Source organism: Danio rerio, chromosome 1 (assembly GCF_049306965.1).
Source record: "Danio rerio strain Tuebingen ecotype United States chromosome 1, GRCz12tu, whole genome shotgun sequence".
In the NCBI taxonomy this organism is placed as follows: Eukaryota; Metazoa; Chordata; class Actinopteri; order Cypriniformes; family Danionidae; genus Danio; species Danio rerio.
This window is the reverse complement of record NC_133176.1, coordinates 59652771-59668696: the sequence shown is the minus strand read 5'-3', so window position 1 is coordinate 59668696 and position 15926 is coordinate 59652771. Positions and strand designations below refer to the sequence as shown.

Sequence of the window (15926 nt, the reverse complement as noted above, 5' to 3'; positions counted from 1 at the left end):
CCCAACATTAGGTTACCTACAACAACCCAGTATATTTTTTAGAGTGAATGAACACATGAGGAATAAAATAAAGTACAGAATAAGACATGTACATGATCATTATTAAGCTTTTTGCATTCATCATGACACCGTAAAAAAAAAAAAAGAGGTTGAGTCATCTAAAAATTGTAAGGCAACTTGCTGCAGAGCTTTTATAGTTGACTTGACTTGAAATCAAGACTTGAGTCAAGAGCAGTACTTGGGTTAAAAGTTGAGTCAACTCAAAAATAGCAATAGCCATACAGTTTTAAGCTGAGCCAGCCTTTTATTTCAACAGTGTACTAATAAACACAATTGTCATTTGTTGTGGACATTTTGCGTAATTTGGGAAATTCAGTCCAAAACATTACCCCAGATCCTCCCTTTCCCAAATGTGTTGCCTAATCAGCATGATGAGAAGAGGGGAGTCTATGAGAGATAGGGAGAGATAGAGAGACACAGAGAGAGAGAGTGTAGTTTGGACTGTGAGCGCTGCTGGTATAAATGTGAGCGTCTGCAGGTTTACAGAAACACAGTCAGGATGGTGAAGCTGCTGTTTCTCTCTGCTGTTCTTCTCTCCTCAGCTCTCCTCACACTGTGTGACCCGCTGTGAGTATTACACACTCTTTCTTCACACATCCACTAAACCAGCGCTTCTCAATACACTTGGGTATTGTTTGCGTTGTTTCTTATTAACAGCGATGCCAAAGCAATACTTTTAAAACTGTATAGGTGCCTTTTAAATAGAATACAGAGACTTTTAAAGGCGATCTTTCCTGCCTCTTTTTACGAAATGTAAAATAAGTCTCTGATGTCCATAGAGTGTGTATTTGTTAATGTTCCGCTTAAAATACTGCAAAATTTATGTTTCATAACTCTCTGAAACTCACCCTTTTAGGTTTTGATAGTAATTGTGCTGTTTTGGTGACTGTCGCTTTAAATTCAAATGAGATTTTGCTCTTTTCAAAGGAGGGCGGAGCTACAAATGCCTATGGGTCAATACCAAGTGTGCCGCAAGCCTGTGTTTGAGTGAAGGTCTCGGCCGTTAGATCGCCCCCTGGGGGCTGGCTGCAGTACAAGTCATAAAGCCCGCCTCCTCCGTGTTAATGAAGGAGACTTGAGCCCAAATAAAAAAAAGGATTACACTTGCAATAAAATGTCCCGAAAGATAGTTCTGGTGGATTACGGCACTGGTTATTGTGCTGAAATAGGTGCAGATCTTCATTTTTGTAAACAGTTTGTTTTTAGCAGTAATTTAATGCTGGGCGTGTCATCGTGATTGACAGCTGTGATTGACAGTTTCTCAAAGCAGCGCGTCTGAGCTTCGGCAGGAGACTGAAGTGTTATTTTTCGATTTCTGTGTTATTTTACCATGACAAAATGAGTTCAGCTGTAAACTATAGTTTCTGACATACATGATCCTGGTGGAACACTGTTTATTCGCTAAGGTCAGGGCTTTTTTCGGGCTTTATTAGTTTGCTGATACACGCCTAGCCACCCAGATGGCAAAATACACTCGGACCAGTTCGGCTAGATTCTCGCCTGCTGGAGACTTACCCCTCAGAGCTCAGACTGACTACCTCTGCTGGACCTACTCCGGATGCCTGGACTCACTACCCGATTCCAGCCCGAGTCAATCGAGCCAGATGCGGCGGCCGTGCGAGCCGGCGCTGCCGCATGCGAGCCGGAATCAGCCCGCGATGCCGCGAGTAGGTTATGCGCTGCGGCCCGGAGCTGGCGCGATTGAATATATAAAACCCTCATATTTGTTAACGTTATTACATCCATCTGTGTTGATATGACAGCAAACGCATGCTGAGAAGTTCGGGGGGCGTGGTTGATTTTACATAAAGCGTTTGGTTGGAAGCTCGACTCCGCTCATTTTCGCGGCTCCTCCTCTGGCTCCATCAGACAGTCCTTCTGCGCATGTCAAGGCTCCAATTTCAGCAGTCTTTTGTGACAGTTTGTGCCCGTCAAGCAGGCGTTTTGCCCTCAAGTCGTTCAATGGGAAAAGGGGCTGTCGCGTCGTCCATATTTTTTACAGTCATTGGTCAATACAGTGCAGTTTTTAGCAATTTTAGTATCTGCACCAAGGCTACATGAGCAACATACTGTGCGGCTGGCATTTGTCTTTCTGAAAAACGCTGGGTTGTTTTAACTCAACACTGGGTCATATACGGACAGACCCAACCATTTGGTCATTTAAATGTAACTAAAAAAAAGTCTCAAAAGAAACATATATATGGCATTACGGTGGCACAGTGGGTAGCACAATCACCTCACAACAAGAAGGTCGCTAGTTCGAGCCCCGGCTGGGTTAGTTGGCATTTCCTGAAGTTTCTGTTGGTCTGCATTAACACTTCAGAAACACTAGTTGGCAGTGAGGTGTTTCTGTTCCTAAGTGTCGAGTTTCTTCGCTGGTGTTTTGTTTTTTCTGAATGCTTCCTTATTGTACAAGTGGCTCAAACTCGCTCATTTTGAGGCAGGAACCGGCAGATGTGCAACAACTTAAACCATGAGGTAAACACTAAACAAAACTTTCCATCTGGAGCTCCTTCAGGAGACTCCACACTTGTAAACAATCGCTCCATCGGGCTCGCGTGGCTCTCGTTCCCGCCTAGCGCTACCAAGTCGACCAATCACAGAGCTTGCGCTAGGCGTCATTGCGACATGTAGTAACATTATTTGAGAGGAGCGCATTAGCGACGCCGACGGCCATGGCGTAGGGCTATGCATCAACACGTTGGCTGCGCCATGTCGCCTTAAGAGTGTATGGGTGTTTTTTGGTGTTTTGGTTGTAGCTGGAAGGGTATCCAATGCATATGCTAGATAAGTTGGTGGTTCATTCTGCTGTGGCGACCCCAGATTAATAAAGGGAGTAAGCCAAAAGAAAATGAATGAATGTATATATTATATTATATTATATTATATATATATATATATATATATATATATATATATATATATATATATATATATATATATATATATATATATATATATATAAATGCTTTGTATTAACAAAATGTTGGACCAAATATGGACAAGGACAACCCAGCGTTTTTAATAAAGTAATAATTTTTGTAATTGTGGCTTTTTTTTTCATTTCCTTTTGAAATGAAAACAATTAAGTCTTAAAATGACGGAGCTGCAAGTGCCTGTGTGTCAGCATAGTGGATTAAACAACGAGACTAACATCCTTTGCCTAATAAGGGAGAAATGGTTAGTAGTGGGCGGGGCTTTCCCCCTTGGATGACACGTACAAAGGGACAATGTCAATCAAAGTGTTTCTGCAGACTGTTTCATATCATGTGTGATTATAACAAATATAATTAATTTATCGTTACCATTAGCAGCTGACTATATTCACTGATTGTTGCCACACATCTATGCTTAACCCCTAATAAAAGTGATTTTTGCATAATAGGTTCCCTTTAAATGACTTATGAATATAAAAGTTTAAATTGAATACTAAATTAAAAGTTTCAAATATAGACAAATAAAGCCACCTAACCCAACAACAATAATTTAACAGCTAAAAAACATTCAACTTCCTCAAATTTCAGCATTTTGTCTGGCAAAATGAGACATTTGCCATATTAAATGAGACACTGCTGCAGTTTTAGTACTAGCTGGTACTGTTTAATTTCTTCTTCTTCCTATTATTATTAAATACGCAAGTTTTCAAGCGCTCTGATTTGATCTCCTCAGATATGTGCTGTCGGCTCCTAATCTGCTGAGAGTGGGTTCATCAGAGAACGTGTTTGTGGAGGCGCAGGATTACTCTAAAAATGCTTTTGAAGTGAAAATCACAGTAAAAAACCACCCGAAGAAAGACAAGCAGATCCTGACCAAATCAGTGAATCTGAATGCACAAAACAATTTCCAGATCCTCACAGATATAAAGGTGAGCGCTCCTAAATCACAATGCAGTGATGCCATCTTTGCATTTCATTTTGGATGTAGCTAATACATGAATCTTCTGATATTTAGATCCCTGATGATCAGAACTTGTTCTCCGATGATCCTCTGGAGAAGCAGTATGTGTATCTGCAAGCTATTTTCCCGGATCACACTCTGGAGAAAGTGGTCTTGCTGTCGTTCCAGTCTGGATATATATTTGTACAGACTGACAAGCCCATCTACACGCCTTCTAGCACAGGTACACTTGCAAAAATGAACAAGGTAACACTTTACAATAACAGTACATGAATAATGATGTATTAATATGTAAACTAAACATTACTTTATTATGAATTAATGATGAGTTAAGGTATGCACTAAATATGAATTAACTTTAAGTTCAACATGAGTCACATGAGTTCATGTGTAAATGACGACTACCTTAATTACTTGTTAGTACATGTTGTTAATTAATGTATTAATTAACATTTAAGTTTAGGCTAAATGTAACCAACATGAACTCATGAGCTGTTAATGTATAGTTATGTCATGACTTTACTTGGAGGGGCACATCACTATTAACTCATGCTTAACTACTCATGAACTCCTCTTCATGTTGATGTTGACAGAACACTTCTCTATTGTTATTCAGTGTAAACTCTCTAGTTGGACGTGTATAAGGAGTTCATGAGTAGTTAAGAATCGGTTAATGATGATGTGCCCCTCCAAGTAAAGTCACAACATAATTATACATTAACATATCATGAGTTCATCATGGTTAAATTAAGCATAAACTAATGTGGTAATTAATACATTAATTAACAACATGAACTAACAAGTAATTAAGGTAGTCGTTATTTACACATGAACTCATGTGAATCATGTTGTAGTTAAAGTTAATTCATAATTAGTGCATACCTTAACTCATCATTAATTCATAATAAAGTAATGTTTAGTTTACATTTTAATACATCATTATTCATGTACTGTTATTGTAAAGTGTTACCATGAACAATATATAATGCATTTATTATTTTGAATTGTTGCATTCATAAATAATGTCCCAGACATCATAAAGATGGCATGTGCACAAAAACTAGCAATTAAATATAGTCCCTATATGTTTTGTCGCTATAATTGATGGTAAAAGCTTTTGTAATCTGATACACAACATATAAAACTAAACAAATCATTTCATTGACATGCATTTTACCTTTTGTTTTGATCTCTTCTTCAGTTCAGTACAGGACTTTGTCTCTGACGCCCAACTTGAAACCACTCAGTCAGACTGGAATCACTGTGGAAATCATGGTAAGAAATATCAGTTAGTTTACACACAAACTCACTGATTTATTCGTGATATTAAGCATTTGTGAGCATCAGACAGTGTTAAAGTGGCTTTATATGTAATACAGAAACACATGTTATTAGCAACTGGTGGCCATTAAAGGTCCTAAAACTAATATACAGTTTTTTAGATGTTAGCTTCAGTATGTTAGGTTTGAAGAACTATACGCTGACAAGTTCACGTTTAGAAGATGTAACTGATATAAACACCTAAAGTTTGCAGCTTGACACTTCCGCCTGAATGGATTTCACTTCACGTCATACTTCACCCAGCAGGAACAGGACGTCAGATTGATGTTGTACCTCTACGTCATGGGGACATTGCCTTTTTTTGGAAATGAAAATCAGTTTGATGTCAGAACCCAACGTCAGGCCGACGTCAATGTCCAACTTCGGACAGATGTTGTGATTTGGATTCTTTTCCACGCAACCTTAAAACAACAAAATATTAACATCTTATGATGTTACAGCTTGATGTTGTGTGGACGGTAGCAATATGACGTCTATCAGATTCAGTCTTGGATTTCGGTTATTATGCCTAAATGTCATAAATGTCAGTATTTGACGTCAATATGATGTTGGTTTAGGATGTTGGCTTGACGGTGGATTTTGGACACGTTCCAACACAACCTAAAATCAACAAAGTATCAACATTTCAGGACGAAGCAGTGGCGCAGCAGGTAGTGCTGTCGCCTCACAGCAAGAAGGTCGCTGGTTCGAGCCTTGGCTCAGTTGGCGTTTCTGTGTGGAGTTTGCATGTTCTCCCTGCGTTTGCGTGGGTTTCCTCCGGGTGCTCCGGTTTCCCCCACAGTCCAAAGACATGCGGTACAGGTGAATTGGGTAGGCTAAATTGTCCATAGTGGATGAGTGTGTGTGTGGATGTTTCCCAGAGATGGGTTGTGGCTGGAAGGGCATCCGCTGCGTAAAAAAACTTGCTGAATAAGTTGGCGGTTCATTCTGCGGTGGCAAACCTGGATTAATAAAGGGACTAAGCCGACAAGAAAATGAACAGATCAACATTTCATGTTGTTATTGGATGTCAACTGATCATTGTCCTTATATGCTGGTGACCTAAATCTAACCTAATCTTATGACGTTGTGTGTCTGCTGGGCAGTTTCTTATCAAACATTCTGACCAATCAAATGCTCTCTAGTATCTGACATGTCCCCCGCCCCCTTCAAGATGCTTCTCATTGGCAGAGCTGTGATAAAAACAAAACGCTACTGGCTGTTTATTTAAAAAGGGGAGGAGCTACTCTATGTCCCACCCTCTCGTCATGTTTCAGTTGAGATTACGTCAAACATCGAATAAAAAAATGGACATTTCAAAGCACTTCACATGCCCTTTAAGTGAATTACAGCCATTTATTGCTTGAGATTATAGATTTTACAGAACTGTTTATTCTTTGCATGACACAAAAATTTCCCTGGACCTTTACGTTCTACAGGCTTTTACAAGACAACCTAGGAAGTCCGTGATGGTCTAGTGTGTGTATTTTTTTTTTGTCAATGTCAATAAAATGTGATTAACGCATTGTTTTCTGTTCTCCAGAATCCACAAAACATCACAGTTTCATCAGACAAGGTATATCCAGTGAAAGGAATGAAGTCTGGAAAGTATGCCATCCCTGAGGTTGCCAGGTATTTATATTTTTGTTTGGAATGAAGCTCGTGATTCAAAGAAGCTTCATATTTTTAGATCTATGACGAGGTTTAATGCTAAAGCACAGTTCTGTGATGATAATACAGCAACTTCTCTTAGCCTGAAGTTCACTAAAAGACAAGTGAAATATTATTAGTTAAAATAATAACGAATGCAAATTCTTTACGGTGGGGGATGGTGGATATTTTCTGTGTATTATTGAAAGACTTTGGCCCTTAATGGCAGTCAGTTGGTTTATAGTGTCTACTTTAGGACAATATTCATGTTCCGTGCCTGTTACAATCAGTTTTAATGTTGTGAGATCAGACAAGTGTGTGTTTATGGATGTGTTCTGCATGTTTCAGTCTGGGCATCTGGAAGGTCGTCACACGATTCGCAAACACTCCCCAGAAGACGTTTACTGCAGAGTTTGAGGTCAAAGAATACGGTGAGATGAGTGTCAACACCATGTTGTGTAATAGTCTGATAAGAGTGTGTTTGCTTATTTGTGTGTTTGGTTGGATTTGGTTTCAGTGCTTCCAACATTTGAGGTGAAATTACAACCCAGTAAATTATTCTACTATGTGGGCGATGAAAGTCTGACAGTCGACATCGAAGCCAAGTAAGATAAAATGAGTTTAAAAAGTTGTGGAAATTCTCTGTTTTCCTTGTGGTATGACTATTATTTCAACTGAGATCATCTAAAAGACTAAGAAACAACATTAAGAGTTGTCCACAGTTTGTGTTTTCGCTGTATTTTATGCCGAGTTCAGACTGCATGATTTTCAAAGTAGTCGTGTCACAGATGTTTTCACACTGCATGACTATCTGGGCTTGCGTTTCGTCGCTGTTTTGTTTACACTGCAAGATGGATCGGCGACAGGGACATTCACATTGCATGACTTTACTATAGAAAGAATCGCCGACAACTTCGTCCAAACTACGTCTCACAGCCAAAAACACGTCGTATATCTTTTGTTGTTGACTACATGATGAGAAAGAAGCCTTTAATGGGACATGTACATGTTTGCTCACCTGGGTTTAAAGGGAATTCGCCATTTCTCCTCAACATTGATAATAAACTAATTTCTTTCTGTATGAAACGTCAAACAGACACGGTTGCTCCTGAGTCCTGTCAAACCTCCACTAGTTTTTCCTCCATTTCGTGGGTCCAAATAAACCGAAAAAGAGCGCTTTTAACTTCTCCCCCAGCCTCCCGCTGGCCTGCAGCAGGTATACACACGCACACACGCTAGTGAAAGCTGCTCTCTCATTGGCTGTAGGCGATCGCTGATGTTATTTTCAGTCAAAACTCAATTCACACGGAATGATTTGAATCGCCGACAGCTCCAGATATTCAGCATGCCAAATATCTCACAGGCAATCGGCGACTCATCGGCGATTCTCTCAAATCACGTCTTTGAAAGTTCATACTGTGTGATTGTCACTCACGTGCACGAACACCGATTTGCCTGTGATTTCAGGCATTTGTCCGCGATTTCTCAAAACCTGTCGGCGAGCCAAAATCGAGGCTAAAATCAAGCAGTCTGAACTAGGCATTAGTTACCATAATGCTGACGGATCCACTGATAAATGAGGCTTTCAAACACTCCAATGTCTGTGTGAGCGCTGTTGTAAACCGGTGACCATTGCAGCCAATCACAGTCATATCTGATGAACTTGTGAACACAATGGCCAATCAGCAGAGTTCAGTAATCTACTCAGCCGTGCTTCGAATGCAAGCGGGAAATGCTGCTATTGCATTTTTGATCAATTTCAGTACAGACTTTTTATTTATGTTCTTGTTTTAAAATAGTTCAGAACAATTATTAACATTAAACATTAAAAGAGAAATAATAACGTCATACGTTTATATGCACAAAAATGTAAATTATGGTAATTGGTAAATAAACCAAAACACACACACAAAATAAAGAAGGGGAGGGGTGTCCATTTCATATATATTATTTTGCCGTTATTATTTTGCCGCTATTATTTTGCCTCGTTACGTTATGCGAACATTGTGGGTCACAGAAATTTTCCACATTTATTAAAAAACATTTCAATCCTTCAAACTGGCATGATTTGAATCGCCGACAGCTCCAGATATTTAGCACGCCAAATATCTCGCAGGCATCGGCGACTCATCGGCGATTCTCTCAGATCGCGTCTTTGAAAGTTCATACTGTGTGATTGTCACTCACGTGCACGAGCACCGATTTGCCTGTGATTTCAGGCATTTGTCCGCGATTTCTCAAAACCTGTCGGCGAGCCAAAATCGGGGCTAAAATCAAGCAGTCTGAACTAGGCATTAGTTACCATAATGCTGACGGATCCACTGATAAATGAGGCTTTCAAACACTCCAATGTCTGTGTGAGCGCTGTTGTAAACCGGTGACCATTGCAGCCAATCACAGTCATATCTGATGAACTTGTGAACACAATGGCCAATCAGCAGAGGTCAATAATCCACTCAGCCGTGCTTCGAATGCAAGCGGGAAATGCTGCTATTGCGTTTTTGATCAATTTCAGCACAGACTTTTTATTTATGTTCTTGTTTGAAAATTGTTCAGAACAATTATTAACATTAAACATTAAAAGAGAAATAATAACGTCATACGTTTATATGCACAAAAATGTAAATTATGGTAATTGGTAAATAAACCAAAACACACACACAAAATAAAGAAGGGGAGGGGTGTCCATTTCATATATATTATTTTGCCGATATTATTATGCCGATATTATTTTGCCTCGTTACGTTATGCGAACATTGTGGGTCACAGAAATTTTCCACATTTATTAAAATACATTTCAATCCTTCAAACTGGCAGTTGTTTGTCATCTCAACCATTTTCAATCATCATATTTGAATCAAAGTCGGATGTGCTTTTATAGGTACCTGTTTGGAAAGCAGGTGGAAGGAAATGCGTTTGTGATGTTTGGTGTGATGGACGGGGAGACGAAAACAGGCATTACTGGCTCTCTGCAAAAAATTCAGGTAAGAGATGTTTTCATCAACCTCAATGTTCTTCAACAACACGAGGTTGATTTTAAAAATGTAAGAGTTTTTACTGTCCTGTAGACTGATGTTGCTATGTTTCACCAATTTGATTAGATTTTGAAAGGAGTAGGAACTGCAGAACTGACCAAGCAAATGATCGAGACCTATAAAAGTATTGACAAGCTGGTTGGACAATCAATCTATGTTTCAGTCAGTCTTTTAACCGAAAGTGGTAAGACTCAACAGATGCTGTATGTGATTGTGCATGTGTGTGCGAACGGCTAATGGAGAGTATTTGTGTGTCTCAGGCAGTGAAATGGTGGAAGCAGAAAGGAGAGGAATTCGTATTGTGACGTCTCCATACACTATCAACTTCAAGAAAACAGCTCAATTCTTCAAACCTGGAATGCCCTTCGATGTCTCGGTATGAATTTGTTCACTATAAAGTTACAAACATAAGCTGAAGAACACGTTGATCAAAACACAAACAGAGATCACTGAGGTTGTTATTTCCGTCTGCTTTAATAAAAGATCTACGTAACGAATCCTGATGAGACGCCTGCTCAAAATGTGATAGTGGAGGTCAATCCTGGAGGAGTCAGAGGTCAAACAAAAGCCAATGGCATTGCTAAAGTGACGGTCAACACTCAAGGAAACGTTTTAACACAAGAGATCACTGTAAGACATCACTTAAATGATGTGGAACAAGCTGCGATTATCTGTCGTCTGGGTAAAAACCCAGTGATATTTCTATATTTATTACAGGCACAAACCAAAGATCCAGACATAACAGACGAAGAGCAAGCAGTGAAGAAGATGACGGCTCATGCTTACGTTCCCAAAGGTGGCTCCAAAAACTACCTGCACATCGGCATTGATGCTGCGGAGCTTGAGATCGGTGATCAAATGAAAGTCAATCTGAACACTGGGCAAAGTCCAGGAGTCAAAGATCAAGATTACACATTTATGGTAATGATCGTTTGATATTCAGCTACACCACCAATGTACCATTTACACCAGTCATTTATTTCTACCACAGCTTGTGTTTGGAAATGTGCAAAAAGCTTAAAGGTCCAATTACACCAAGAACTATAACAATAAATGTATATGCATCCACACTCATGAACATCAGGGCTGCGTCCGAAACTGCATACTTATATACTATATAGTACACTAAAATCAGTATGCGAGCCGAGTTGTATGTCCGAATTCATAGAATTCGAAAATCAGTATGCGAGATGTACCCGGATGATTTACTACTTCCGGCGAGATTCTGGAGTGCGCATCCCATGCATGCTGCGCTATCCCATAATGCCCCATGAGAGAATTCATGAATAGAAGTGAAGCGACGCAACTGACGCAGGTAAGTCACGTGACCATGACAAAATGGCGAATGTAGTAAATCCGTATTCCATTCATACTTTTCACATTCATACTATATAGAACGCACTTTCCTAACGGCCGAGTAGTACGTTTAAATTCAAATGCTGTACCTACTGAGTAGTAGGCGGTTTCGGATGCAGCCCAGCTATCAGTTTATTTTTAGTTTATGTTTTTTTTTTTCATTAGCTCCTTGTAACCAGCAGATGTCCTCAGTGTGTTGCATTTCTAGCGCAGCGAACCAGTGAATCCAGCTCATGCAATCTAGAATTAATTAAGCAATTGCAGTAAAGCGGAATTAAAACAACACAGATTATTCTCCTCTGCATTTTCAATAGAGGAAACAAAAAGATGCTGAAACTATACTGTCTACCTGAGGTGCTTTTATTTTATATTTATTATATTTATATTTGTTATTTTTTATTATATTTATTTTTATTTATATTTATATACTAAAGTTTTCCAGTTTTGCTTGCATGATGTCAATGTATTTTTATCATTATTTCCAATGGTTTAACCAAGATTTACTTGGTTAATAATTAAATAATTTTTGAAAAGAGGATTAAACATCAGCCAGAGCTTCTTCGCAACCTCATCTGTAGCTTTAAAATGCATGAGCCCTTTAGATTTCAATGGACTCTGACTGGCTGTCAGTGTTTTAGGGCTCTATTTTGACAATCCATGCGCACTTTCGTGGATAGGGAAACGTGTTGTACGCACAGACATCCATTAGCTTACATAATTAATTTAGTCTGTTAAGCGCAAAGATTTGTTTCAAAACTATTTCTAAATTCAGTTCTAATTTCCAGCAAATGAATAAATAAACAATAATCAAAAAATATATATAGTTATATCCAAATACACATCCTATATGGTCCAAAACCTGACAGGTGACAAATCTAAGCTTATTTAAAATATATATATATATAAATGTGCATATAATAAATACTACTACTACTAATAATAACATTATATAAAAGCAAATTGTCATGAGTAAACTGAAAAAGCCCCCCGAAATGAAGAAGACATGAAGGCGGTGGTTTTTATATTTATGTAGGCTAGAAAATAATATGTTGTGTAATATTTATTAATTTTTAATTTGTAAAGATATTTGTGTATTGCTGTACATCCTGTGTGTATTAACCAATGTGTAAGCAAGGCGCACAACTAACACGCTCTGCGCTGGACAATGGACCTGATTTGATCTGATCTACTGAACAGACTATTTATGTTCCTTAAAATAGCAATGCGCCTCAACACACCTCCTTTTTTACACCATGCGCCTATGGGAGCAGATATGAGTGCAAATGCATTTGCTATTTAAACAGAGTGGTGCAAAACGTCAAAACGGCTCCTGCACTGAGCTGAAACTAGCAAACAACAATTGCGTCGCGCCTTGCACCGGGTGTATGATAGGGCCCTTATTGTTTATTAACAAATTCTGAAAGTGAACCCAATGACATTGTTACTCTACATCTGTATCTTTATAGCTGTGGTCTGAACTCTGTTGTTGTTTAACAATCAGAAAGTATATTAGAACAGTATCTTGATCGTTATCATTATAGTTATTGGGCCCTATCATACACCCGCCCCAGTGGGGTGCAAGACGCGGCGCAATAGTCTTTTGGTAGTTTCAGCTTGGCGCAAGAGTCGATTTGAGGCGTTGCGCTACGCTGTTTAAATAGCAAATGCATTAGCGCTCATATGTGCGTCCCATAGGCGTTCTGGTCTAAAATGGACGGCGTTCTGAGGCAGACAGCTGGCGCGTTGCTATTTTGAGAGACTATAATAGATTTTTCATTAGACCAAAACAAACCCGGTCTAAACTCCAGCGCAGAGTTGCGCCTCGCTTACACACTGCTTAATACACACAAGAGAGCAATAGGCAAATATCTTTACATATGAAACAAATGTAAATATTAAGGATATATATAGGATATAATAAGAATAGATATAGAATATAAATATAAAGGATTAAAATATTACAAAACATATTATTTTCTACCCTATATAAATATGAAAAATCACTGCTTTTATGTCTTCTTCATCTTGGGAGGCTTTTTCAGTTCATTCATAACAATTTGCTTTTGTATAATGTTATTATTATTAGCAGTATTATTTAATATATCCATATTTATATTTGTTTTATTAAAAACAAGCTTAGATTTGCCCACCTGTCAGGTTTTAGACCATATGGGGCATGGCAGGTGTATTTGGAAATAACTCATTATTTTGACCACACTTGGTCATTATTGTTTATTTATTCGTTTGCTGGAAATTAGAACTGAATTTAGAAATAGTTTTGAAACAAATCTTTGCGCTTAACAAACAAAATTAATTATTTATAGGCTAATTGATGTCTGTGCGTAAAGGTTTCCCTATCCAAGAGTGAAAGTGAAATTAGATCATTTATCTCTCATTCTCACGCAGTAGATGCTCTGTTTAACAGTTTTCTGTTAAAAAACTGTGAACTGTTTGCTTGTGAAATGCTCAGTTTTTTCCACTTAGACTTACTTTGCGTCCTGTAAATAGCGATTGCGCTCTTGGCGCGTCGCAGCTGGGTCTTAAAGGGAATGGGAGATGAGACTCTAATTGGTTTATTCTCAAAACACACCTATAACTCATTAAGAAAATAAACTCAACCCTTCTAGACCATGCGCCACGGCGCAAGGCAGATTTCCCGTCCTTAAATTTGCAAAAACGTTTTCTGACATGCCCTGAAAACATTTGCGCCCTGCGTTTTGTGCTCTGCGCATGGACCGTCAAAATAGAGACCATTGGGTTTGATGTTAACGGGCCTTAACCTTTTTCATCTGCTTCATTTCCAGATCTTGAGTAAAGGTCAGATTGTAAAAATAGACAGGTTCAAGAGACAAGGACAAGCTCTTATCACTCTGTCCCAACCTGTGACTAAAGAAATGGTGCCGTCCTTCCGCTTTGTGGCTTATTACCATGTGGGAGCCAATGAGGTGGTGTCTGATTCAGTCTGGGTCGATGTGAAGGACACGTGCATGGGAAAGGTGGATCAACCATCACAAGAAATGTTTGATGTGCCAAACCTTTTTTTCTGACACATTTTCTCTCCTTTTAATGACAGCTCAAGCTTCAGGTGAAGAACAAGCAGAATAACTATAACACGGGAGAGGAGGTCAAGCTGCAAATAAGCGGAGATCCTGGAGCCAGAGTTGGTCTGGTGGTGGTTGACAAGGCTGTGCACGTCCTTAACAAGAACAGACTCACTCAGACAAAGGTGAAAAGTCTTCATGAACGTAATCAGACAATCAGGTCAAACAGAAAACAAGCTTAACTGCTGTCAATATTTGCCTCTAGATCTGGGATGTCATTGAGAAGCATGACACCGGTTGTACAGCAGGAGGTGGAAGAGATGTTATGGGGGTTTTCAGCGATGCAGGGCTGATGTTTGAGTCGAACACTGCAGGAGGAACCGACACCAGATTAAGTAAGTTTTGAATTATTATTCTAGAGTTGTATTAAAGACTACAGAATACACATAACTTGTGTAGTTTTAAATAGTGCAAAAGGATAATTCTAGTAAAGGAGCCAATCATCAATCCCTATAGACTGACAATTCTCTGGGGAGAGGCTCAATGTTATTAAAGTATATCGTTGTTATGAACACTCTGAGGTCGGCAAATGTGCTGGAATCTCACAGAATACCTGCTTCACAAACAGGCAACATATATCAACATAAAGCTTGAAAGCTTTACTTTTTTAAATTATTTTTTCGGGGTCTTCAACTTTATTGGACAGGATAGTGGAGATTACAGACAGGAAAGTGTGTGGAGCAGAGAGAGGGGAAGAGCCAGGAATCGAGCTTGGGTCGATGTGAACACCTCAGTGTGTCAGCACTCTAACCACTAGGCTATTGGCGACAGCAAAAGCTTTGCTTTTTTTATAATTATTTTTTAGGGGTTTTCACCTTTATTTGATAGGTCAGTAGAGAATTGAAAGGAAAGCATGGGGAGCAGAGAGAGGGGAAGGATCGGCATAGGACCGCGAGGCGGAATCTAACTCAGGTTGCCGCGAGCACCGGAGTGCATGTGTTGACCATAGACTGTAAAATATATGGACGTAGTATCCGTGATGTCACCCATAGGTTTCTAAAGAGCGCAAAAGAAGCCACAAGTAGGCGCGGCCAACCATCGCCATTTTGTTCGCGCGTCATCACACCCACGGCGGGATACCAAACATGGGCAAAGAGGCGGAGAGTGGGCGGAGCTACAGACACCTGCTGACAGTTTGCTTGGACCTGGTTCAGACACACTTTACTTTGGGAGAACGCTTAATACTTTATCACCTGTGACTCGTTTGTATTCTGACCCACTTGTCGCTTGGTTGTACACTATATCAATAAAGTGTTTAGTCTTTTAAAAACACTGCTGTAATACATTGAGCCACTAAACATTGTTCTTATGACGTTTTTCAACAGGAGGAAAATGCGAATGACTTCCAAACACTTCAGATATAGTCTGTATTAGTTAATGTAAGACTATTGATGAAATCCAGCATAACACTGTATGACAACACTTCAGATGACTGTTCTAGAGCCCACAGCTAATCAATCTGACAGATTCTGGAGTGCATTACAGCTCTAAATATAAATATAAACGA

General features: G+C 39.2%; 1 protein-coding gene across 2 annotated transcripts in view; it reads left to right on the top strand.

Moving 5' to 3' along the window:
- The first annotated feature begins 542 nt into the window (after positions 1-542).
- c3a.1 (complement C3a, tandem duplicate 1) overlaps positions 543-15926 on the top strand; it is a 46756-nt gene continuing 31372 nt past the window's right edge. The window contains 15 exon segments of one of the 2 annotated variants that reach the window (NM_131242.1): positions 543-627; positions 3730-3925; positions 4012-4180; positions 5159-5232; positions 6821-6909; positions 7276-7358; positions 7445-7532; positions 9809-9911; positions 10029-10146; positions 10223-10338; positions 10446-10592; positions 10680-10883; positions 14123-14314; positions 14392-14544; positions 14625-14754. In NM_131242.1, coding sequence (NP_571317.1) covers positions 560-627; positions 3730-3925; positions 4012-4180; positions 5159-5232; positions 6821-6909; positions 7276-7358; positions 7445-7532; positions 9809-9911; positions 10029-10146; positions 10223-10338; positions 10446-10592; positions 10680-10883; positions 14123-14314; positions 14392-14544; positions 14625-14754 — 1930 coding nt within the window. In that variant the 5' untranslated portion in view covers positions 543-559. 2 annotated transcript variants of the gene reach the window in all.